The 27185-nt window shown below is 45.5% G+C and overlaps 1 protein-coding gene across 1 annotated transcript; it reads left to right on the forward strand.

The window, feature by feature from the left end:
- On the forward strand, positions 1–27185 carry prdx6 (peroxiredoxin 6). Its single transcript, XM_033027863.1, has 5 exons — positions 1–256; positions 14802–14958; positions 21427–21573; positions 23677–23823; positions 26889–27185. Exons 1-5 carry the CDS (start codon positions 168–170, stop codon positions 27015–27017), a joined length of 669 nt encoding a protein of 222 aa, XP_032883754.1. The 5' UTR covers positions 1–167; the 3' UTR covers positions 27018–27185.

Consider the following 27185-nt stretch of genomic DNA (forward strand, 5'->3'; position numbering starts at 1 on the left):
GTTCCTTCCTACAGAATTGAAGCACGCTGCCACTTTCTCCCGTAAGCCTATCGGTGCAGACTTTCTCATTGCCCGCCCCTCTGTTTTGTTCCCCTCTCTGTCGCTGCTTATCTCAGCTATATTTCTGCGCTCCATTCCCGGGGGAATTGGAAAGAAAAATATCAGCGATGGGGATCTACTTGGGCGATACGTTCCCGAATTTTGAAGCGAACACTACAGAGGGCAAAATCAAATTTCACGACTGGCTGGGAGACTCGTAAGTTACCTTGTGTATTGGTCAGGCGCTTGTCGGATTCAGGGCCACATTGCAGCGACGTGCAGTGTGGAGGAACGTGCAGAGTTGTAGCCGTCGGCATGGATGTTGTATCAAAATCGCCCTGTTCAAATCCTCCTTGCTTCACACTTTGCGTTCTCCCGACCGAGAAGGGCAGCATATTACAGAGTCATGGGGTCACACAGCGGGGCAGCAGGCCCTTCGGCCCAACTTGCCCACACCGACCAACATGCGCAGGAAGGAAGTACAGTTGTTGGTTTACACCGAAGATGTAAATTCATAAGGGATATGAGCAGAATTAGGCCATTCGGTACTCCACCATTCAATCATGGCTGATGTATTAAAGACAGACACAAAAAAAGCTGGTGTAACTCAGCGGGACAGGCAGCATCTCTGGAGAGAAGAAATTGGATGATGTTTAGGGTCGAGACCCTTCTTCAGACTTCAGACCATCAGGTCCCATCTACACTCGTCCCACCTGCCTGCGTTTGGCCCATATATCCCTCTAACCTGTCCTATCCAAGAATTGTTTCATATTCTTGAAAACAACGACCAGCTAATCAAAACGAGCAATGTTAAAAGTGTATAATTTTTGGGGCATCTTTAGCAACTTGTAAAAATAAATGACTTCCAATGGTATGGGGAATGCTTACTGTCGCAACTTAAGGTGAGGGTAGTTGGGTGCAGGCACAGTGCAGAGATGCTGGATCATAGCTTGGCTGTGTGTCAAAATACAATTGTAATGGCCTTTTATTTATCCGCGAGGTAATGGTTCTTCCATGTATCATGGAGAAAACAACGCGCAAGTAACCGTTTGTAATATCACAGACTATTTCAGTCGGGCGCCATCTCTTCGTTCCCTAAAGGAAACAAAAGTCATAGACTCATGTCTGAAGAAGGGTCACGACCTGAAAAGTCTTCAATTCCTTCTCTCCGGAGGTGCTGTCTGACCCGCTGAGTTACCCTAGCATATTGTGTCTATCTTCGGTGTAAACCAGCATCTGCAGTTCCTTCCAATCATAGCGATTACAGGGCCTCTGGTGCCGTGTGGGCAAGAGGTACAGAAGTGAATGGCTCCATTGTCATCATATATTGTCTTTCCGCTGACTGGTTAACATGCAACAAAAGCTTTTCAATGTACCTCGGTACACGTGACAATAAACTAAACTACTGAACCATTTGTAATCATGAGCCCCATCATGAACTCTGACAGCAGGCAGTGAATTTGATCCATCTGCAGCCTTGAATTAATGATTTGTTAATTGTTGTACTCGAGTTTGTTCATGAACATTTCAATTAGCTTCTTGAAGTAAGCCTTTCAAGCCAAAATGTCCCACTTATCTTTAGCTGTACCCCAAACAGTGTCTCAATTACTAGGGGAAATGCAACCATGTGATGAATTAACCAGTCAGTGTAGCTGCTAAATTCCTAAACATTGCATCAGTGGTTTTAACTGCTTGAAAGATGCAGCATGGAAACAGGCCCACCGAGTCAACACTGACCTTCGATCACCCGTTCACATTAGTTCTATGTTATCCCAATAGACAATAGGTGCAGGAGTAGGCCATTTGGCCCTTTGAGCCAGCACCGCCATTCAATGTGATCATGGCTGATCATCCACAATCAGTACCCCGTTCCTGCCTTCTCCCCATATCCCCTGACCCCGATATCTTTAAGAGCCATATCTAGCTCTCTCTTGAAAGTATCCAGAGAACCGGCCTCCACCTGAGGCAGAGAATTCCACAGACTCACCACTCCCCACACAGCGGGCAGCAATTTACAGATACAGTTAACCTACTAACCCTCACATCTTTGAGATGTGAGAGGAAACCCACGCGGTCACAGGGAGAACGTACAAACTCCACACGTAGACAGCACCCGAACTCAGGATCGAACCTGGGGCTCTGGCTTTGTGAGGCAGCAGGTCTACCAGCTGTGCCACTTTTAGATTTAATCTGTGGCACAGTGGTGCAGAGGTAATGTTGCTGCCCCCACAGCGCCAGAGACACAGGTTTGATCCTGACTTCAGGTGCTGCCTGTGTGTGGAGTTTGCACGTTCTCCCTGTGACCGCATGGGTTTTCTCCGGGTGCTCCGGTTTCCTCCCACACTCCAGAGACGTACAGGTTTGTACGTTAATTGGCTTCGGTAAAATTGTAAATTGTCCCTGGTGCAGAGGGTAGTGCTAGTGTAGGGGGTGACTGCTGGTTGGCATGGACTCATTGGGCCTGTTCCCGCACTGTATCTCTAAACTAAACTCAAAGTTTTTTATGACTCTGAAAATGAAATCATCTTGGCCTTATCAAACATAAGCTTTAGCACTATACTCTACCAATCCCAGCAGTGGAGACATTGGTATACTTGTCTCGTTGGAGAACACTGATTTTTTTTAATTCTTGATCTTAAACCATGTATTGTGCCTTAGTTAGTAATTTATTGTGCTTTAGTATGCTGTCTTGTCTTTTATCTGAACCTTGAATGTAATTAATAAGTAAGTAAGTATGCTCTCTTTTCTCCTTATCTTGGTTTGAGTAGATACGGTGTGCTATCTTATCTTACCAAGGTCAACCGTCGGCTTTTATAATTGCCACTTAGAAACAATAATTTAAATATTTGTGAAGGTATCATTTAAGTTTTTAAAGCATAATCGAGAGAGTTAACTTGTATAACCATTTTGGATAGCTTGTATCCTTATAATATAGTCCACTAATAACATAGTTACCAAAACTCCGCTCTATAATCTTTGATAGTTACTGCAGTTTTCAAAGCTGTTTGTTAATGTCACGAGACTGGAAGAACAAGTGATACAATGTTAGAGACAAAGTTCTGTAGTAACTCAGCAGGTCAGGCAGCATTTCTGGGATAATACATGTGACGTTTCGGGTCACCACCCTTCTTCAGATGGCTCTCAAAGGTTTGAATGTGTCAGATGATGCCGCATGATCCTTTGAGTTACTCCAGCATTTTGTGTCTATTGTCGATGTAAACCAGCATCTGCAGTTTCTTGATATTAAATTGTACAATGTGTTCTTTTTGTACAGAACATGGTGCCACTGTGAGTGCAGTGCTATATTTAAATGCAAATTGATATACAATGCTCAACTATGTATTCTGTCAATGTTTTCTATTGAAAGATATTTTAACCCCAACTTCAGAGTCAAAGAGTCATACGGCGTGGAACCAGCCCCTTCGACCCAACTTGCCCACACCAACGAAGATGAGCCATCTACACTAGTCCCACCTGCCTGTGTTTGGCCCATATCCCTCTAAACCTGAAGGTAGACACAAAATGCTGCAGTAACTCAGCGGGTGAGGCAGCATCTATGGAGAGAAGGAATTGGTGACGTTTCTGGTAGAGATGCTTCTTCAGTCTCCCTCTAAACCTGTCCTGTCTATGTACCTGTCAATAGACAATAGGTGCAGGAGTAGGCCATTCGGCCCTTCGAGCCAGCACCGCCATTCAATGTGATCATGGCTGATCATCCCCAATCAGTACCCCGTTCCTGCCTTCTCCCCATATCCCCTGACTCCGCTATTCTGTCCAAGTGTCTTAAATATCTATCCAAATGTTCATAAGTTATAGGAGCAGAATTAGGCCATTTGGTCCATCAAGTCTATTCCACCATTCAATCATGGCTGATCTATCTCTCCCTTTCAACTACATTCTCCTGCCCTCCCCATAACCCCTGACACCCGTACTAATCAAGAATCTATCAATCTCTGCCTTAAAAATATCCATTGATTTGGCCTCCACAGCCTTTTGTGGCAATGCATTTAATGTGTCTTTTATTTAGAAACATCGAATGCAGGTGCAGAAGTAGGCCATTCAGCCCTTCGAGCCAGCGCCGTTATTCAATATGATCATGGCTGATCATCCAGAATCAGTACCCTGTTCCTGATTTTTCCCCCCATATCCCTTGATTCCATTAGCCCTAAGAGCTATATCTAACTCTCTCTTGAATACATCCAGTGAATTGGCCTCCACTGCCTTCTGTGGCAGAGAATTCCACAGATACACAACTCTCTGGCTGAAAAAGTTTTTCCTCATCTCGGTCCTAAATGGCCTACCCCTTATTGTTAAACTGTGACCCCTGGTCCAGGACTTCCCCAACATCAGGAACATATTTCCTGCATCTAGCCTGTCCAATCCCTTAAGAATTTTATATGTTTCTATAAGATCTCCTCTCATCCTTCTAAATCCCTGTCGATCCATTCTTTCATTATATGTCAGTCATGCCATTCCCGGAATTAACCTGGTGAACCTACGCTGCACTCCTTTAATAGCAAGAATGTCCTTCCTCAAATTAGGAGATGAAAATTGCACACAATACAGGTCTCACCAGGGCCCTGTACAACTGCAGTAGGACCTCCTTGCTCATAAACTTAAATCCTTTTGCTATGAAGGCCAACATGCCATTAGCTTTCTTCACTGCCTGTTGTACCTGCATGCTTACTTTCAGTGACTGATGTACAAGGCCACCTAGGTCTCATTGCACCTCCCTTTTTCCTAATCTGACACCATTCTGATAATAATCTGCTGCCTTGTTCTTGCTACCAGTGGATAACCCCACATATAATCCACATTATACTGCATCTGCCCACCCACCCAACCTATCCAAATCGCCCTGCAGCCTCATATCATCCTCTGTGCAGCTCACACTACCACTCAGCTTTGTGTCATCCACAAACGTGGAGCTGTTACATTCAATTCCTTCATCTAAATCATTAATATATATTGTAAATAACTGGGGTGCCAGCACTGAGCCGTGCTGCACCTCACTAGTCACTGCCTGCCATTCTGAAACGGACCCGTTAATTCCTACTCTTTGCTTCCGGTCCGCCAACCAGTTCTCTATACATGTCAGTTCCCTACCCCCAATACCATGCGCTCTAATTTTACACCATAATCTCTCGTGTGGGACCATGTCAAAGGCTTTTGAAAGTCCAGATACACCACATCCACTGGCTCTCCCTTATCCATTCTACTTGTTACATCCTCAAAAAATTCCAGAAGATTAGTCAAGCATGATTTCCCCTTCATAAATCCATGCTGACTTTGACCGATCCTGTCACTCCTTTCCAAATGCGCTGCTATTACATCTTTAACAATTGTTTCAAGCATCTTCCCCACCACCGATGTCAGGCTAACTGGTCCATAATTCACCGTTTTCTCTCTCCCTCCTTTCTTAAAAAGAGGAGTTACATTGGCTACCCTCCTGTCCACAGGAACTTATCCAGAGTCGCGAGAACATTGGAAAATGATCACAAATGCATCCATGGTTTCTAGGGCCACCTCCTTGAGTTGCAGACCATCTAATGGATGCAGACCATCAGGCCCTGGAGATTTATCTGCCTTCATTCCCAACAGTTTACCTAATACCATTTCCTGACTAATATGGATTCCCTTCAGTTCCTCCCTCCCACTAGATCCTTGGTCCCCTAGTATTTCTGGGAAATTGTTTCTGTCTTCCTTAGTGAAGACAGAACCAAATAACCTTTTTAACGGGTCTGCCATTTCCTTGTTTCCCATTATAAATTCACCTGTTTCTGACTGTAAGGGACCTACATTTATCTTCACTAATCTTTTCCTCTTCACATGTCTAAAGAAGCTTTTACAGTCAGCGTTTATATTCCCCGCAAGCTTGCTTTCCTGCTGTCCTCTGTTGAATTCTAAATTTCTCCTAGTCCTCCAGTTTGCTGCTTCCTCTGGCCAATTCATATGCTTCTTCCTTGGATTTAACACTATCCCTAATTTCCCTTGTTAGCCACGGTTGAGCTGCCTTCCCCATTTTATTTTATTTTTTATGCCTGACAAGGATGAACTATTGTTGTAATTCATCCATGCGATCTTTCATTTTTTGCCATTGCATCTCCAACGTCAACAACCCTTTAAGTATCATTTGCCAGTCTATCCCAGCCAATTCCCATCTTGTACCATCATTTGCATGATTCTTGCTGCAAATCATTTTGTTTCAGATTTTACCCGGATGGTAGAATGTTGTGTTTTGCATTTTGTGGACGTGGCCATTTTTCTCCATGATGAATTGGGGCACTGTGTTAGCAGTGTGTTGTAGTCCTATTGCTATGAGCTGCACTGGCACAGCTTCAAGTGTGGGCCAGAGAGGAAAACAAGCACTGCCTTCTCATCTGTTGACCCACTTTTATCCAATTCAAAACATCATTGGCAACGCTTCCCATTTAGTTCCTGAAATCCCTTGTCTGTACGTAATTGGGGATAAACGACTGAAATTAGTACTTCTATTCAGGAACTGGGGGCGGCGGAGGAGGGAGGGGTGGAGAGGGAGGGAGAGGGCGGGGAGAGGAGAGGTGAGAAGAGAGGGAAGGAAGGAGGGAGGAGAGAGGAGGAGGGGTTGGAGGAGAGAGGAGGAGGGGTTGCGCGGAGACGGGGGGGACTTTTGGCTGTCCAATGTAATGTTCCCATAATTTATTGCTAAATATTAATCAATTTTATAAATTTATTTAATTTATTTTTGTCAAGTGAAGTGAAAAGATTTTTTGTTGCATGTTATCCAGTCATTGGAAAGACTATATATGATTACAATCAACAGTCCACAGTGTATAGATACAGCATTAAGAGAATGACGTTTTGTGCAAGATAAAGTCCAGTAAAGTCAGATTAAAGATAGTCTGAGGGTCCGCAATGACTTAGAGGTCCGGACCCTTTTTAGTTGGTGATAGGATGATTCAGTTGCCTAATACAGAGCTGCCAAGTTGTACGGATTTTCAGTATTTCGTATGGAAATGCGATAAGAATACTGAAATACAGGAATGGGTGACATTTCGGGTCGAGACTCTTCTTCAGACAATCACAAGTACTCTCACCGATGAGAGTTCAGTTCAGTCTGGAAAGGGGGGGGGGAGGGGGGTGCAAAATGGCACCGCGTAAAAATACTGATTTTCAGGTACTAGAATACTGAAATGATCTGACAAAACTTGGCAGCTCTGCTGATAATAGCTGGGAAGAAACTGCCCTTGAATCTGGAGGTGTGAAAGTGCACACTTTTGTACCTCTTGCCTGATGGGATAGGGGAAAAGAGCGAGTGGCCAGGGTGAGACTAGTCCATGTCCAAAGATCATAGTGCTCTATGATCTTTGTCCATGACTATGCTGGTAGCCTTGTTGAGGCAGCGTCAAGTGTAAATGAAGATGGTTTCTCGATCGGTGTCAGTTACAAGAGGGTTATTGTTTTCAATTTAAATAAAATTCCAGAGATATTGTGGCAGAACCTATTAAAACAAAAACTTCTAATTCCCAAATCTAACCACCAACAGGTCTGGTCAAAGTCCATTTTCTTTCACTGGATTAAACTTAATTCCTTAATATGCAGTGACCATTCCGTGCAGGATGCATTTCATCATCCATTTGATCATATTACCTCATATTTTGCTTGAGCAGCTTACAACCCAGCCTGAAGGAGGGTCTCTGCTGATAATAGCGGAACATCTCAACCCGAAACATCACCTATTCCTTCCCTCCAGCGATGCTGCCTGTCCCGCTGAGTTATTGCAGCCTTTTGCAGTGGTATGAATATTGATTTCTCAAATTTTAAGTAACTGTTGCATTCCCTCTTTCTTCTTCGGAAAAGACTGGAATTTAGAAGGATGAGAGGTTATCTTATAGAGACATATACAATTCTTAAAAGGATTGGACAGGCTAGATGCAGGAAATGTTTTCCTGATGTTGGGGGAGTCCAGAACCAGGGGTCACAGTATAAGAATAAGGGGTAGACCATTTAGGACCGAGATGAGGAAAAATGTTTTCACTCAGAGAGTTGTGAATCTGTGGAATTCTCTGCCACTGAAGGCAGTGGAGGCCAATTCACTGGATGTTTTCAAGAGAGTGTTAGATTTAGCTCTTAGGGCTAAATGAATCGAGGGATATGGGGAAAAGGCAGGATTGAGCTGATTTTAGATGATCAGGCACTCCTGAACCTATTTTAGATGAATGGCCTATTACTGCACCTATTTTTCTATGTTTCTATCCCTCCCCCACCCTACTCATCCTGTCAGTATCACTGTTTGTGTCCCTTCATTATCACCTCTTCCACAGCCAACAATGGACCATTGTGGGCTCCACCTTTCCTTGATCATCGGTGTTGCCTCTGATTGGTACTGTACCTTTTCATTCTCCCCTGACTCTCAGACTGAAGAAGTGTCTTGACTCAAAAAGTCACCTATCCATGTTCTCCAGAGATGCTGCCTGACACGCTGAGTTACTCCAGCATTTAGTGTCTACAACATTTGATCATATCCTTGAACTTTTCTTTTCACAGTAGTTTGTGTTGGAAAATAACAAACAGCTTGAAATAGGATAGATCCCACCCTCCCTGTGGGCGATGTCTTCAGTTCAACTTTGGATTAGGTCTTTTCATTTGATGCAAGCAGAATAATTCTTAAACTATCAAAACCGCTGGCTTCTTTGCTGTTCTCCTTGTGCTTGTGAAGTTTAGAGCTATCGTAAAACTCAATAGATCTGGTCATTTTATTTCTTCATGTGTCTCTTAACACAAAGTGCTGGAGGAACCAGGCGAGTCAGGCGGCATCTGCGGAAGAATGGATAGATGATGCTTCTGGTTAGTAATTATTTTCCGATGAATTAAACAGGTATTCTGGTTTAGTCCACATTATACTCCCCCAGAATCTTTCAACACTTGAAAGTAGAAGGTATGGAATTCCACAGACTCACAACTCTCTGTGAGAAAAAGTGTTTCCTTGTATCCGTTCTAAACGGCTTACCCCTTATTCTTAAACTGTGGCCCCTGGTTCTGGACTCCCCCAACATCAGGAACATGTTTCCTGCCCCTAGCGTGTCCAAACCCGTAACAAACTTATATGTTTCAATAAAATCTCCTCTCATCCTTCTAAACTCCAGAGTGTACAAGCCCAGCCGCTCCATTCTCTCAGCATATGACAGTCCCTCCATCCCGGGAATTATCCTTGTAAACCTACGCTGCACTCCCTCAATAGCAAGAATGTCCTTCCTCAAATTAGGGGACCAAAACTGCACAAAATACTCCAGGTGTGGTCTCACTAGTGCCCTGTACAACTGCAGAAGGACCTCTTTGCTCCTATCCTCGACTACTGTTGTTATAAAGGCCAAAATGCCATTCGCTTTCTTCACTGCCTGCTGTACCTACATGCTTACTTTCATAGACTAATGAACAAGGACCCCCAGATCCCGTTGTACTTCCCCTTTTCCCAACTTGACGCCATTTAGATAGTAATCTGCCTTCCTGTTTTTGATATCAAAGTGGATAACCTCACATTTATCCACTATAAACCGCGAGGCTCGGTGCTGGACTGCATCTGACCATTCCCCCAAGTCACCCTTCAATTTTCATAGCATCCCCCTCTCAGTTCACACTGCCACCCAGCTTTGTGTCATCTGCAAATTTGCTAATGTTACTTTGAATCCCTTCATATAAATCATTGATGTATATTGTAAATAGCTGCAGTCCAGCACCGAGCCTTGCGGTACCACACTAGTCACTGCCTGCCATTCTGAAAGGGACCTGTTAATCCCTACTCTTTGTTTCCTGTCTGCCAACCACTTCTCTATCCATGTCAGCACTCTACCCCCAATACCATGTGCCCTAATTTTTGCCCACTAATCTCCTATGTGGGACCTTATCAAATGCTTTCTGAAAGTCCAGGTACACTACATCCACTGGCTCTCCCTTGTCCATCTTCCTAGTTACATCCTCAAAACATTCCAGAAGATTAGTCAAGCATGATTTCCCCTTCGTAAATCTATGCTGACTCGGACCGATCCTGTTCCTGCTACCCAAATGTGCGACTATTTCATCTTTTATAATTGACTCCAGCATTTTCCCCACCACCGATGTCAGGCTAACTGGTCTATAATGCCCTGTTTTCTCTCTCCCACCTTTCTTAAAAAGTGGGATAACATTAGCTACCCTCCAATCCACAGGAACTGATCCTGAATCTACAAAACATTGGAAAATTATCACCAATGCATCCATGATTTCTAGAGCCACTTCCTTAAGTACCCTGGGATGCAGACCATCAGGCCCTGGGGATTTATCAGCCTTCAGTCCCATCAGTCTACCCCACACCATTTCCTGCCTAATGTGGATTTCCTTCAGTTCCTCTGTCACCCCAGATCTCCTCGCCACTACTATATCAGGAAGATTGTTTGTGTCCTCCTTAGTGAAGACGGATCCAAAGTACCTGTTCAACTCATCTGCCATTTCCTTGTTCCCCATAATAAATTCACCTGTTTCAGTCTTCAATGTCCAACTTTGATCTCAACTAATTTTTCCTCTTCACATACCGAAAGAAGCTTGGCTAGCTTACCTTTGGACCTCATCTTTTCTCACCGTATTGTCTTTTTAGTTATCTTCTGTTGCTTTTTAAACATTACCCAATCCTCTGGCTTCCCGCTCATCTTTGCTACGTTGTAAACATAGAAACATAGAAACATAGAAAGTAGGTGCGAGAGTAGACCACCAGGTCCGTTGAGCCCGCACCGCCATTCGCTCATGGCTGAACACTAAACAGACACACTTACCCACAAACAGTAGACACAAGACACAGAACACAAGACACTACCCTCCCCTTTATACCGCTATCACCCCTCTCCACCCCAAGAACCGCGTGATCTCCTGGGGGAGGCAAAAAAACGGATAAAAACCCAGGCCCAATTCGGGAAAAAAATCCGGGAAATTCCTCTCCGACCCCAATCCAGGCGATCGACACTTGTCCAGGAGATCACTCAGGTCTTACTATACTAACCATACCTAGGTCCATATCCCTGCCCTCTCCCCGTAGCCCCTTATCCCCTCGGCAGCTAAAAAACCATCTATTTTAGACTTAAATATATTTAACGTTGTACTTCTTCTCGTTTATTTTTATACTGTCCCTGACATCACTTGTCACCCACGGCCACCCCTTACTCCCCTTGGAACCTTTCTTCCTGTTTGGAATGAACTGATCCTGCACCTTCTGTATTATTCCTAGAAGTACCTGCCATTGTTGTTCCACTGTCATCCCTGCAAGGGTATCTTTCCAGTCAAATTTGGCCAGCTCCTCCCTCATGGCTCCATAGTCCCCTTTATTCAACTGTAACACTGACACCTCCGATCTACCCTTCTCCCTCTCCAATTGTAGATTAAACCTGACCATGTTATGGTCACTACCTCCTAATGGCTCATTAACCTCAAGTTCCTTTATCAAATCCAGTTCATTACATAACACTAAATTCAGAATAGCCTTCTCCCTGGTAGGCTCTAATACAAGCTGCTCTAAGAATCCATCATGAAGGCACTCCACAAACTCCCTTTCTTGGGGTCCAGTACCAACCTGATTTTCCCAGTCTACCTGCATGTTGAAATCATCCATAACAACTGTAGCATTACCTTTGCTACATGTCAATCTTAACTCCTGGTTTAACTTGCACCCTAGATCCAGGCTACTGTTTGTGGGCCTGAAAATAAGTCCCATTAGGGTCTTTTTACCCTTACAATTCCTCAGTTCTATCCATACTGACTGTACATCTCCTGTTTCAATGTCACCCCTTGCAAGGGACTGAATTTAATTCCTCACCAACAGCTTCCTCACGGGAAGAACGTGCTAACTCCATACAGGCAGTCAAATACCCGTAGTCAGGATCGAACCCGGGTCTCTGGTGCTGTGAGGCAGCAACTCTACCGCTGCACCAATGTGCTGTCCCCAAAGTTGGGCTGAAGGGCCTGCTTCCATGCTGAATGACTCTATCCTGACTCCAGATATATTTTAATCTGTAGAAATGTTTTTGCTTTCATTGACAGACCAGAATTGCTTTCTCTTTTGACTCCCTTCAACAGATCATCATCATTTTTCAAGGAAGTACAGGCCACACTTGTGCAACCTATCATTACTTAACCTGCTCCCAGCCCTTCTATTAATCTGGTGCATCTGTTGTAACTCCTTTCAAAGTTAAACATGCCCTGGTAGTGCCCAAACCTGCACACAGTAAGCAGAATTGTAAGTTCCTGAAGATAGACAGGAGGTTGAGCGATGATCTTAGAGGTGTACAAAATCATGAGAGGAATAGATCGGGTAGATGCACAGAGTCCCTTGCCCAGAGTAGGGGAATCGATGACCAGAGGACATAGGTTTAAGTGAAGGGGAAAAGATTTAATAGGAATCTGAGGGCTAACGTTTTCCCACAAAGGGTGGTGAGTGCATGGAACGAACTGTCAGAGGAGGTATGTGCAAGAAGGAACTGCAGATGCTTGTTCAAACTGAAGATGATACAAAAAGCTGGAGTAACTCAGCGGGACAGGCAGCATCTCTGGAGAGAAGGAATAGGTGACGTTTCAGGTCGACCCGGAACGTCACCCATTCCTTCTCTCCAGAGATGCTGCCTGTCCCGCTGATTTACTCCAGCTTTTTGTGTCTATCAGCTGCCAGAGGAGGTAGTTGAGACTGGGACTATCCCAACGTTTACTAAACGGGTGGACAGGTACATGGATAGGACAGGTTTAGAGGGTTATGGGCCAAATGCAGGCTGGTAGGACTAGTGTAGATGGGACATGTTGGTCGGCGTGAGCAAATTGGGCCGAAGGACTGCTGTAGGACTGTGATTCCACATCTATTTCTATAATCGCAGGATAACGGTACAATGCAGCATTAAAATTGCAGCATCTAATTCAGATATTGCATGTCTCCAGTGAATAGCTTTTGTTTACATGCTATCCAGTAAAGGACTACACATGACTACCATCATGTGTAGTCATGTAGGCCTTCAAAACAAGAGGAGTTGAGTATAGGAGCAAAGAGGACCTTCTGCAGTTGTACAGGGCCCTAGTGAGACCACACCTGGAGTATTGTGTGCAGTTTTGGTCTCCTAATTTAAGGAAGGACATTCTTGCTATTGAGGGAGTGCAGCGTAGGTTTACAAGGTTAATTCCCGTGATGGCAGGACTGTCAAATGCTGAGAGAATGGAGCGGCTGGGCTTGTACACTCTGGAATTTAGAAGGATGAGAGGGTATCTCATTGAAACATATAAGATTGTTAAGGGTTTGGACAAGCTGGAGGCAGGAAACATGTTCCCGATGTTGGGGGAGTCCAGAACCAGGGGCCACATTTTAAGAATAAGAGGTAAGCCATTTAGAACGGAGATGAGGAAATATTTTTTCACACAGTGAGTGTGGAATTCTCTGCCCCAGAGGGCGGTGGAGGCCGGTTCTCTGGATACTTTCAAGAGGGAGCTAGATAGGGCTCTTAAAGATAGCGGAGTCAGGGGATATAGGGAGAAAGCAGGAACGGGGTACTGATTGTGGATGATCAGCCATGATCACATTGAATGGTGGTGCTGGCTCGAAGAGCCGAATGGCCTACTCCTGCACCTATTGTCTACCAAGCGGATTGTAGTTTGCAGGATCTCCCTTTTCTCAAGCATGGGTTTCCTCCAGATGCTCTGCTTTCCCCCTCTCATCCCAAACCCACATAAGTCACCTTCTGTAAATTGCCCCAAGTGTGTGGGGAGTGGATGAGAAAGTGGGAGAACATAGAACTGGTCCTCTGGTCACACGTGGCTGACGGGCCAGTTTCCACGCTGTATCTCTAAACTAAAACTTGCTATAGTCCCTGCCTCCACTACCTCATCTGGCAGCTCGTTCCATACACCCACCACCCTTTGTGGAAAAAGTTACCCCTCGCATTCCTAATAATCTTTTTTCCCCCTCACCTTAAACCCAAGTCCTCTGGTTCTCGATTTTCCCTTGCTCTGGGCAAGAGACTGTGCGTCTACCCGATCTATTGCTCTCATCATTTAGTACACCCCTATAAGATCACCCATCTAAGACTTTTATAGTCTTAAAAATGAACTGCAGATGCTGGTTTATACCATAGAGTCCCAGCCTGCCCAACCCCTTCCTATAGCACAGACCCTTGTTGTCTCATTTAGTGTAGTATCCACATCGATCACCCTGACGCGGGGGCTTCGGATCACCGGCTGCGGGAGCTTTGATCACCCCGACTGCAGATGGTTCGACAGCCTCGGCCACGGGGGAATAAAGAGGGAGAAGATTGGACTTTATTATCTTCCATCACAGTGAGGAATGCGGGGAGCTGCTGTGGTGGATGCTTATGTTAAATTTTATTTCATGTGGTTGTGCGTCTTATTGCTTTTCACTTAGTATGGCTGTATGGTAACTCAAATATCACTGGACCTTAATTGGTACATGTGACAATAAACTGATCTTGAAACCTTGAACCCAAGCCAATATTTTATTTTTGGTGTAGGAAGGACTGCAGATGCTGGTTTAAACTGAAGATAGACACAAACAGCTGGAGTAACTCAACGGGTTCTGCAGCATATCTGGGGAGAAGGAATGAGTGACGTTTCGGGTCGAGTCCCTTCTTCAGACTGATTGCAAGAAGGGTCTTAACCCAGAAACGTCACCCGTTCCTTCTCTCCATTTTATTTTTGATACTGTGTTGTGATTTTTATGACGCGGACCGCGGTTGGTGGTGGACTGACACACTTTGTTTGTGGTACAGATGGGGCATCCTGTTCTCCCACCCAGCTGACTACACCCCAGTCTGTACAACGGAGCTCGGTGCGATGGCCCAGATGGCTGTGGAGTTTGAAAAGCGTAAGGTTAAAGTCATAGCCCTGTCTGTTGACAGCGTTCATCATCACGAAGGTTGGAGCCAGGTATAGTAGCAAAGATGCAATGGTGCTTCAATTGCACTATCTTTTCAGCATGGAAACAGGCCGCTTGACCCACCAATTCCATGCAGGCAATCGATCACCCATTCACTCTCATTCTATGTGTAGGAAGGAACTGCAGATGTTGTTTTAAACTGAAGATAGACACAAAATGCTGGAGTACTTCAGGAGGATGGGCAGCATCTCTGGAGAGAAGGAATGGGTGATGTTTTGGGTCAAAACCCTTCTTCAGACTAGTTCTATACTATCCATCGTACCATCTATAAGGCAGCAACTCTAGTGCTGCCCACTGTCCCTCCCAACTTCAGCTACACTTCCTTTAGTGTGGTTGGTTGAGGAACGTTGTAGCCTTGTGTTACTGCTGCTATTTTTGTAAATCTTCCTTCCATGTTCTCCAGTGATATAGAGTCACAGAGTGATACAGCGTGGAAACAGACCTTTCAGCCTAACACCGGCTAACATGCCCAGCTGTACCTGCCCGCGTTTAGCCCATATCCCTCCAAACCTGTCCTATCCATGTACCTTAAAAATTGGGATAGTCCCAGCCTCAACTACCTCCATCGACCGGCAGCTTGTTCCATACACCCACCACCCTTTGTGTGAAAAAGTTACCCCTCCGATTCCTATTAAATCTTTTCCCCTACACCTTAAACCTATGTCTTTTGGTCCTCGATTCACCTACTCTGGGCAAGAGACTCTACCCAATTTATTCCCCTCATGATTTTATATTCCTCTACAAGATCATCCCTAATCCTCCTACGCTCCAAGGATTACCCGGCCTATTCAACCTCACCCTGTAGCTCAGACCCTCTAGTCCTGGCAACATCCTCGTGAATCTCTGTACGACTTTCAAGCTTGACAACATCTTTCATATAACACAGTCCCTAATTTGAGGAAGGACATTATTGCTATTGAGGGAGTGCAGTGTAGGTTCACCAGGTTAATTCCCGGGGTGGCGGGCTGACGTATGATGGAAGAATGGGTCGACTGGGCTTGTATTCACTGGAATTTAGTAGGATGAGAGGGATCTAATGAAAGCATATAAAATGATTACAGGATTGGACAGGGTTGATGCAGGAAAAATTTTCCCGATGTTGGGGGAGTCCAGAACCAGGGGTCACAGTTTAAGTATAAGGGTTAGGCCATTTAGGACTGAGATGAGGAAAACCTTTTTCACCCAGAGAGATGTGAATCTGTGGAATTCGCTGCCACAGAAGGCAGTGGAGGCCAATTCACTGGATAGTTTCAAGAGAGAGTTAGATTTAGCTCTTAGGGTTAAGAGAATCAAGGGGTATGGTGAAAAGTCCAGAACGGGGTACTGATTGTGGATGATCAGCCATGATCATATTGAATGACGGTGCCGAATGGCCTACTGCTGCACATATTTTCTATGTTTCTATGATACTGAGTAATTTTAGTGGGTGCATGTTATTCAAAGGCTAATGAAACTTAATCCAAGGAACATATCCAAATTCCTCTTTTGTCACTGTGAGGATAATTCCTCATCACTGTTTTGCTGAAGTTACATGTAGTTAGTAAACCTCTCTGAACCCTGGAAGGACTCCTTTGTTCTTTAAATAAACCCTTGTGATTTGTTTATTCCATCTGACAGACCAGATCCTGTCATTGAGGATCTCAAATGAAAAGGGCGGCATGGTGGTGCAGCGGTAGAGTTGCTGCCTTACAGCGTCTGCAGGACCAGAGACCCGGGTTCATTCCCGACCACGGTTACTGCAGGGCTCGAAGTTAACGGTGGTGACGGCTGTAATGCGTGGGAAAGATACTAGGTGCGCGGTGATGAAGGGTCGCAGCGAATGACGGGCCCCGCACAGCGGCTTCATCTCCTCCTCCCGCCCTGATAGCGGCCGCTGCTTGCAAACCCGCTAACGGCGCTTTAAAAAAAAAAACCCTCCCGCACGCCGAGGCCGGGAGGAGGGAGGGAGCGGGAGGCCTCGGCGTGCGGGAGTTTTTTTTTTTTAAAGCGGTTATCGTCGTTAGCGGGTTTGCAAGCAGTGGCCGCTATCAGGGAGGAGGAGGAGATGGAGCAGCTGTCGCGGCTGCTGTGTGGGACCCGTCATTCGCTGCCACACTTCTGAAGCAGCTGCACCGAAGATACATCAAAGTTTGAAGAAGGGTTTCGGCCCGAAACGTTGCCTATTTCCTTCCCTCCATAGATGCTGCTGCACCCGCTAAGTATCTCCAGCTATTTTGTGTACCTGCACCAAAGCTCCTATAGCTGTAGGATCTTTGAGCTGCACGGCTCGGCCCCGCACCTTGCTGTTGGCTGGCGGAGGAGGGAGGCGGTGGCGAGGAGTTCCCAACGGCCAAGGCAGCGGGCGATGTTGTCCGAGGAGCGCTGACCTTCCTTCCTCCCCACCTCGCCCGAAACGTTGCCTTATTTCCTTCGCTCCATAGATGCTGCCTCACCCGCTGAGTTTCTCCAGCACTTTTGTCTACCCCATCCATCCCGTACTGAACCCCCCCATTCAACACCACTGACATCCCATGTGCTCTCCCCTCACAATTTTACTTACTCCAACCAACACGTACTAATTCACCTGCCTCAATCCATCCATTCTACACCGACTGCCTTCTAACCCCCCCCCCCCCCCCCCATCTATCCACCCCGCACTGATTCACAGACATCCCCCTCCCTGACCCTATTGTCCTGGAAATGTCTTCAGAGCGAACATTGACTATGTTTGATAACGGAATGCAATCAAATGTGTTTTAATTCCCAATGTTAATATTTGTTTTAATCTATAAAGATGGATTAATTATATTGTGAACACGTGAAACATTAAAACCGCAGTGTTCGATTGTCACTGCTACCGTTGACACGTTATTACAGAATTCATTTTAACGGCAAATCAATGCTCTTAATATGGAGTATCAGTAGTGTAGTTATTTAATGAGCAACATTCACAACTATACATACGCATATATGTTACCATGGTCCAGGATTTATTGACACAGGTTGATCATACGCTGAATAATCCAACCACATTTTTGTTTGGAAGTGGAAAGAACTAATAGAAATTGCATTAATTGCAATATGTAAAAAGAGCTGAGATACTGTCTTATAATTTTGCTGCATGTCATTGTGGGATATATCATGTCTTGATTGGTGAATGTTTAGTTTGTGACCTTATTTGAAGCAGAAATAATATGTGAATGCTTCATTGAGTATAATTCCGACTGGTAACTACGCACTTCGTCCAAGCACATTATCGCACACGTCATGCAAGCCATCTTAAATAGACTGTCATTTGGCAACCTAAAAAGCTGCCAAGGTTGCCCGGCTGGCAACAGGGAAAAAAAGTTAAGCGAGAGCCCTGTACTGTCAGTACACAGTTTGTACGTTTTCCCCGTGACCTGCGTGGATTTTCTCCTAGATCTTTGGTTTACTCCCACACTCCAAAGACGTACAGGTTTGAGGGGTAATTGGCTTGGTGTATGTTGAAAATTGTCCCTAATGTGTATAGGATAGTGTTAATGTGTGGGGATCGCTGGTCGGCGCAGACTTGGCGGGCCAAAGGGCCTGTTTCCGCGCTGCATCTCTAAACTAAACTAAACTAAACTAAACTAAACGTGAGAATCAGACTGAAGGGTGGAGTTCAGCCCTGGGATAGATCTTTAATTCTTGACCTTCTGATTGGGGGAGATGCCACTGAACCAAGTTTGACTCAATGGCAGACAATTCCCCGGCAGATGGACATGAAAGGCTGGTGCAACTCGCCGGTTATTTCTCACCTGTACAACAACACAGTGAAATTATTTTGAGTATATTACACATGCGGGTGCCGCCGTATTTTGGCACCATGTCCAAAGTCCGGTTGACCCATGGGCACGATGTACTGGAGCAGGTCCCATGAACTGACGCCCCCCTCCTCTCCTCGCCCGGCCATCTTTCTGTCCCGGGGCCGCCTCCTGCAGCTGACCTTGATGGTGTTGGAGGCATGACCCCAGTTCACCCTCCTACCAGCCCTTGTTCCCTGCGTCCGACCTCTCCTTCCTGGTCCCACCGACCAACGAGCCTTCAGGTGGGATCCTGCTGAGCCTTCCGTGCCGGCACACGGGAATCAAGAGTCATGGAGTGATATAGTGTGGAATCAGGCCCTTCGGCCCAACTCACTCACATGGGATAACAATGTCCCAGCTACTTGCCTGTGCTTGGTCCATATTTCTCCAAACATGTTCTATCCATGTACCCATCCAACTTTTTCTTAAACGAGGGTATCAAACTGCCTCAACTACCTCTTATGGCAGTTTGTTCCATACATCCACCACCCTTTGTGTGAAAAAGTTACCCCTCTGATACCTATTAAGTCTTTTACCCTTCACCTTGAACCTATGTCCTCTGGTCCTCGATTCCCCTACTCTGGGTAAAATACTCTACCCGATCTATTCCTCTCATGATTTTATACACCTCTATAAGATCTCCTCTCATCCTCCTGTGCTCCATGGAATAGAGACCAGCCTATTCGACCTCTCCCTACAGCTCACACCCTCTTGTCCTGGCAACATCCTCATAATTCTTTTCTGGACCCTTTCAAACTTAACAATATCTTTCCTATAACATGGTGCCCAGAACACAATAGTCTGAAGAACTGAACAGTTTTACCAACTGCAACTGTAACATGACCTCCCAAAGTTGGACACAAAGTGCAAGAGTAACTCAGCGGGCCATGTAGTATCTCTGAAGAATAAGGACAGGTGATGTTTCAGGTCGGGATGCTTCTTCAGACTGATTGTAGGCGGGGAGGGACCGGAAGCAAGAAAAGACCAGGACAAATCAAGGCCAGCAATAGATGACATTAGGCACCTTATTATCGTGCCTGAGTCATCTGTTGCTGGCCCTGATTTTTGTTATGGTCTTTTGCTAGTTTCTAATTCCTTCCCCCTGAACCCGGGTCTCTGGTGCTATAAGGCTGCAACTCTACCACTGCGCCACTGTGCTGCCCCAAATGCTCTGTAACGGGCCTGACCCACTTAGGCAACTCTTTGGGCGACTGCCAGGGACTAGTTTTAATGGAATTCACCTACGAAACCTGACAACGACCTACGACAACACCTACGACAGCAAAAATTGTCGCCACTGTCGCTGAAAATGGTTAAACCTGTTGAAAATTTTGCCCCAGTCGCCTGTAGTCGCCCAAAAAAATCGCCGGTGGGATAGGCCCATAATGCTTTCCTGTCTGTGTCACATTGCCCAGAAGACATCAACAGTGGAAAAACAAGTTTTGCAATCGTGTTTTCTGTTATAAGGCCCAGTGAAATATTCTGTCCCTTTACTGAATCGGTGTCCTTCCCTTGTTTTTGAGAAACAACCAAGCAGTGGAGATCTTAATCTGGTTCAGTTGAATGTGCTCGATGCAAGTGGAGCGCCCTGTCACTTATCGTCAGTAAGTGGCAGGGCGTTCCTTCTTAACACCAAAGAGTATAAACCCACTCGCCTCAACTATATCTCATAAGACAACTCTCGTCTCTGGAATAGCCAAGTGACCCTCTCCTAATTGTCTCCATCCTCAAGGACCAGTCTCACCCTCTTCTCCCCTCTCCCATCAGGCAAGAGGTACAGAAGTGTGAAAATGCACACCTCCAGATTCAGGGACACTTTCATCCCAGCCATTATCAGGCAACTGAACCATCTTATCAACAACCAGGGAGTATCCTGATCTCCCATCTACTTCATTGGAGACCCTCGGACTATCTTTAATCGGACTTTACTGCACTAAACGTTATTCGCTGTACACTGTGGATGGCTTGAATGTAATCATGTGCAGTCTTTTCGCCGACTGGAAAAATCTTTTCACTGGACCTCAAAACACTGAGCTAAACAATGTGGATATATCCCTCCTCAAATAAGGAGAGCACAACAGTATGCAGTTTCACCAGTACACTGTCCAGTTGTAGGGTATAGATGGAACGTAGAACATTAAAACAGTATAGCACAGGAAGAGATCTTTCAGCCCGCAATATCTGTATCGAACATAATAAGACCAACTCCTATTGTATCTGCCTCCACCATCGCCCCTGGCAATGTTCCAGGGACCCACCACCCACAGTGTATATAATAATAATAATAATAATAAATAATTAAATAAATAGATGAAATTATGAAAATATAAACAAATAGATGAATACATAATGAATAGATAAATAAAAGGATGGATAAGAATCTTGCCCGGCCATCGCCTATAAACATTGCTACTATTATGTTAAAGCTCTGCTCTCTAGTATCTTATTTTCCAAGCTAGGGAACAAGGTTCTAATCGTCTACTCTATCTGTGGTCTCAAGCTTTTATACCTTAGTCTGGGTCTTTTTGCCATTTGATTAAAGGCAGTGCCTGACCCGATGAGAAATCACTGCCAACTTGCCTTGGCATGCTGCTCGCAGGCTACCTTGGCCATTGACTAAGCTGTGGTTGTGTTTCTGTCTGCCGTTTGCAGGACATTAATGCCTACATCCAAAAGGCCCCTGAGAAGAAGCTGCCGTTTCCCATTATTGCCGACGAAAAGAGGGACCTGGCGGTGCAGTTCGGAATGCTGGATCCCGCGGAAAGGAACAAGGAAGGTTTGGCGCTCACTGCTCGTGCTGTAAGCGTTTGTTTTTTGCTTTGATAAAATGATCATTTTCATTAGACCAGACTTTGGCCATTAAGCCCATTGATTCTACTCTGCCATTTAATCGTGGCTGATATGTCATTCCCTCTCAACCCCATTCTCCTGCCTTCTTCCCGTCACCTATGTTCCCGATGTTGGGGGAGTCCAGAACCATGTTCCCGATGTTGGGGGAGTCCAGAACCAGGGGCCACAGTTTAAGAATAAGGAGTAAGCCATTTAGAACGGAGACGAGGAAACACCTTTTCTCACAGAATGGTGAGTCTGTGGAATTCTCTGCCTCAGAGGGCGGTGGAGGCCGGTTCTCTGGATACTTTCAAGAGAGAGTTGGATAGGGCTCTTAAAATAGCAGTCAGGGGATATGGGGAGAAGGCAGGAACGGGGTACCGATTAGGGATGATCAGCCATGATCACATTGAATGGCCGAATGGCCTACTCCTGCACCTATTGTCTATTGTCTATTGACGCTCTTATTAATCAAGAATCTATCTATCTCTGCTTTAAAAATGCCCATTGACTTGGCCTCCTCAGCCATCTGTGGCAATGTATTCCACAGATTCACCAGGTGTGGTTGCGGTTCAGTTTACCGTGTGCAGGACATGTATACATAATTAACCCACAAGCCATCTCTCCCCCACCACCACCACCTTTTGCTCCCTTCCCTCTGCACTCTGTGCCCCACATGGACTCTCACTCATATCCCCCGTCCCTTTCCACCGATATTCCTTCCTCCGGCTTCACAATTCATACCTCTTCTATAGGAAGAGGTCCTACCTCCTTGTAGTAAGGAACTGCTGATGCTGGCTTATACCAAAGATAGTCACAAAATGCTGAACAGGCAGCATCTCTGGAGAAAAGGAATAGGTGATGTTTCAGGTCTGAAGAAGAGTTCCAACCCGAAAGGTCACCTCCTAAGATGCTGCCTGACCCACTGAATGACCCCAGCGTTTATTGTCTCTATCTTCGTACATCTTCTGTCCTTGTCTCACACCACCTGGCTTTTCATCTCTGGCCTCTGAGCAACCATCTGCTTCTCAAAGCTCCCCACCCATCACTAATATCCACCTATCACTTGCCTGGAGCATCTCCTCTCTTCCAGCTTTCTCTTCCATCTGTTTCTAATTTTTGAAATTTAACTTGTGCAGCCAGAACTTGCATTGTGACCAGCGATCCCCGCACATTAACACTATCGGACTCCCACTCGGGACAATTTTTCCATTTACTAAGCCAACTAACCTACAAACCTGTACGTCTTTGGAGTGTGGGAGGAAACCGAAGATCTGGGAGAAAACCCACGCGGGTCACGGGGAGAAAGCACAAACTCCGTACAGACAGCACCCGTAGTCGGGATCGAACCCAGGTCTCCAGCGCAGCATTGGCTGTAAGGCGGCAACTACTGCAGCGCCGTGGCAAACATTTAACTCTTTCCTTGCATCACGTCGTCAAGTTTGAAGTACCAGAGCACATGATTTCTAGTTAGACACAAAGTGATGGTGTAACTCAGCAGGACAGGCAGCATCTCTGGAGCGAAGGAATGGGTGACGTTTCCAGTCGAGGCATTTCTCAAACTGATGTCGGGGAAGAGGGAGGATACATGGATAAGGAAATGTGAGGTGTGAAAATAGGACAAAGGGGATGGAGATCAAGGAAAATGTGGAATAGATCATTGTTAGCTGGGAGAAGGTAACAACAAAGCAAACAGAGATAAAATGTAGCCAGAGATGGTCAGGTAACTGGGAAGGGGGAGGGATGGAGAGGGAGAGGAAAAGCAAGGGCGGAGAACTGGGATGGGGGAGGGATGGAGAGAGAGAGGGAAAGCAACGGCTACTTGAAGTTAGAGAAGTCAATGTTCACACTGCTGGGGTGTAAGATGCCCAATCAAAATATGAGATGCTGTTCCTCCAATTTGTGCTGGGTCTCACTCTGACAATGGAGGAGGCCCAGGACAGAAAGGTCAGTGTGGGAATGGTAGGGGGAGTTAAAGTGTTGAGCAACCGGGAAATCAGGTCGGTTTAGGCGGACTGAGAGTAAGTGTTCCATGATTTCTAGTTGACTCCTCACAGTTAACTTTCTCTTTAGGTCTTTGTAATTGGCCCTGACAAGAAAATGAAACTGTCCATCCTATACCCAGCTACCACTGGGAGGAACTTTGACGAAATCCTACGAGTTGTTGACTCCCTACAGCTGACGGCTTGCAAGAAAGTCGCCACGCCGGTCAACTGGAAGGTGAGTGCAGGAGCAAATGGAAAGGCCATATAGAGTGTAGTTTAGTTTAGAGATACAGAGCGGAAACAGGCCCATCGGCCCACCGAGTCCGTAGCGACCAGCGATCCACTCACATTAACATTATCCTACACACACTAGGGGCATTTATACCAAGCCAATTAACCTACAAATCTGTACGTCTTTGGAGTGTGGGAGGAAACCGAAGATCTCAGAGAAACCCACGCGGTCACGGGGAGAACGTACAAACTCCATACAGACAGCACCCATAGTCGGGATCGATCCCAGATATCTGGTGCTATAAGTGCTGATAGGCAGCAACTCTACCACTGTGCCACCGTGCCACTGAGTTGGTGTTTGGGGTAACGGGTGATTTATGAAAACTGGTGCATGCCATTAAACCAGTCAAATGCTGAGCTCCTGAGCGTGACGACTTTGGTACAGCTTTTATATTCTCAACTGACAGGATTACACAGAAACTTGATTAACAATAAAACAAGGTCTTAATTACAGAGTGCAGGTTACTGAAAGACTTAATTAGGTGACAAGCTAGCGTCTTGATTGCAGAATAAAATGATTATCCACAAGTCTGACAGTTGACAGTAGATCCAGTTTTCAGTTATAACATCATCAATGATGTTCCTGAAACTTGGGTGTCCTCACTGCTGCATTCCATGTCTCTACTTTTAGGCTTTGTCTGTGGTTCCCAGTCACCACATTAGCACAATCCACATCCCTAGTTACTAGCCGTCGCTGTTCTGTCCCTACAACAGTGAGGACGAACTGAATACTCCGTTTGGTTTGTATCTTTCGGTTTCTCTTTAAATGCCACATTGCATCCTTCTTATTAATGGGATAACAAATGCCAGCACATTGGCACAGCGGTAGAGTTGCTGCCTCACAGCTCCAGAGACCCGGGTTTGATCCTGACCTCGGCAGCATCTCTGTATGGATTTGGCACGTTCTCCCTGTGACCGTGTGGGTTTTCTCCGGGTGCTCCAATTTCCTCCCACATCACAAAGACGTGTGGGTTAGTAGGAGTCTATGAAATTTCCCCCGAGTGTGTAGGGAATGGATGAAAAAGTGGGATAAATTAGAATTAATGTGGACCAGTAATCAATGGTCGGCCCGTTTCCATGCTTACAAAATATCTAATAAGATCTCGAGAGAAAATTGCAGGCATCCCTTGAGTTGCAAAAGGGAAATACTTTGTCAAGTTAAAATCTGTGCAAATTTATTATAGCACGAAACGGGCTCTTCAGCCCATCAAGTCCACAGTGACCGTCAACCACTGTTAAAGAAAACTTTAAAACACCACACAACATTGGGGTAAGTCAATCAAGACTTCATTTAAGTGCCAAACACAGTGAACACTTGAGCAATCTAGGAGAATGCTCAACCTACAAAGATTCGAGTATACATCTTCCTTTGATGTTTTGTTTATTGCAGAAGGCACTTTAGAACATTTCCTTCTTCCAAATGGGTTTTATAACATTATGCATCTCTGAAATACGCAGCAGAGTAAACACAACCCAATTCCACCCCATAACTAATAAGCAAATGTCCTGTCACCCTTTGACCCTATTTTATTGCATTCACTGCACGTCCCTGACCTAGATACAAAAATCCTGCACTATTTTAATCCAGTTTTAATGCTTCCAACATTCTCATTAACCTCACCCCCTCAGTTTCTCCATTAGGCTCAATTTACAGCAGACAATGTCTTTGGGATATGGTTGGTCACAGGGAGAATGGACAAACTCCTCACAGACAACAGCCGAGATTAGAATGGCCACTTCTGGAGCTGTGAGGCAGCAGCTCTACCAGCGACACCACTGTGGTGAAAAGACTAAATTTCCATAATGCAAATACTAGTTTCTATGTATTCTATGCAGAGAGAGTGATATGCTATTTCTAATGCAAAAAAAATAGCTAAGCAAATCAAAGAAGGATTAATTGAAAACTTAATGGTCTAACTCTAAAGCAAAAAATTGTAACTCGACGAAGTGCCCAAGTAATGGGCATTTCATTGAATGGTGGTGCTGGCTTGAAGGGCTGAATGTCTATTGTCTATTACAGAGGGGAAGAAGTTGTTCCTGAGTCTGGTGGTGCGCGCTTTCAAGCCTTTGTACCTTCTGCCGGATGGAGTGGGGGGGGAAGAAGGAATGATTAGGGTGGGAAGGGTCTTCATTATGTTGGCTGCTTTCTAGAAGTAGTGTGGTGCAGTTCGAGTTTGATTAATATTACCAGCCTGTTAGCTCTTCATTTTTAAGCTTCTCACCTTCTTCTTCAGACTTGCATTGTTTTCTCTGGAACGTCGGAGGCTGAGGGGAGATCTGATAGAAATGTGTAAAATGATGAGAGGTGTAGATAGGGTAGGCAGTCAGAACCTTTTTTCCCCAATGTGGAAATTCAAAGGCTAGAGGGCGTAGTTGTGAGATGGGAGCGGCAATGTTTGAAGGAGGTGGGCAAGATGGGGGTTTTTTTAGAGTGGTGAGTCTGTGGAATGGAGTAGAGGTGAATCAGATAGTGCCCCAGCTTATGACAGAAACCTGATAACAAGGGGAAGAAGCACATGGATGTGTCTGCAGGGATATGGGTCAAATGCAAGCAGAGGAGATTATTTGTATCATGTTTCGGGTCGAGACCCTTCTTCAGACTGATGTCAGGGGAGGGGGCGGGACAAAGATAGACTGTAGGCAGAGACAGTAAGACTGGTGGGAGAACTGTGAAGGGAAAGGGGATGGAGAGAGAAAGCAAGGCTACTTGAAGTTAGAGAAGTCAATGTTCATACCACTGGGGTGTAAGCTACTCAAGCGAAATATGAGGTGCTGTTCCTCCAATTTGGACGAAAAGTCAGATTGGGAATGGGAGGGGGAGTTGAAGTGCTGAGCCACCGGGAGATCAGGTAGGTTAAGACGGGCTGAGCAGAGATGTTCAGCGAAACGCTCGCCGAGCCTGCGCTTGGTCTCGCCGATGTAGAGAAGTGGGCCGAAGGGCCTGTTGGTCTGCTGTACTGTCTGCTGCACTGTTCTGTGATCTAACCCATGCACTTCTTTTCCCCTCAGGTTGGTGGGGAGTGCATGATTCTTCCCAACATTAGTCCGGAGGAGGCAGCTCAACTGTTCCCGAAGGGCTATCACACTAAAGATCTCCCGTCTGGGAAGAATTACATGCGCTTCACACCCCAACCCTAAACCCAGCGACAAGCTGTGCCTATTTACACTACACCTTATGTGCCTGTCCTTGCATTCAGCTACTGATCATTGACAACAGGGAATTGTATGCTGAAGGTGGTTTGCCTTCTCGATAATTAATTTTCATTAATTAAACATTTCGAACAATAAACGCCTAAGTTCCTGGAA

Source organism: Amblyraja radiata, chromosome 10 (genome assembly GCF_010909765.2).
Source record: "Amblyraja radiata isolate CabotCenter1 chromosome 10, sAmbRad1.1.pri, whole genome shotgun sequence".
NCBI lineage: Eukaryota > Metazoa > Chordata > Chondrichthyes > Rajiformes > Rajidae > Amblyraja > Amblyraja radiata.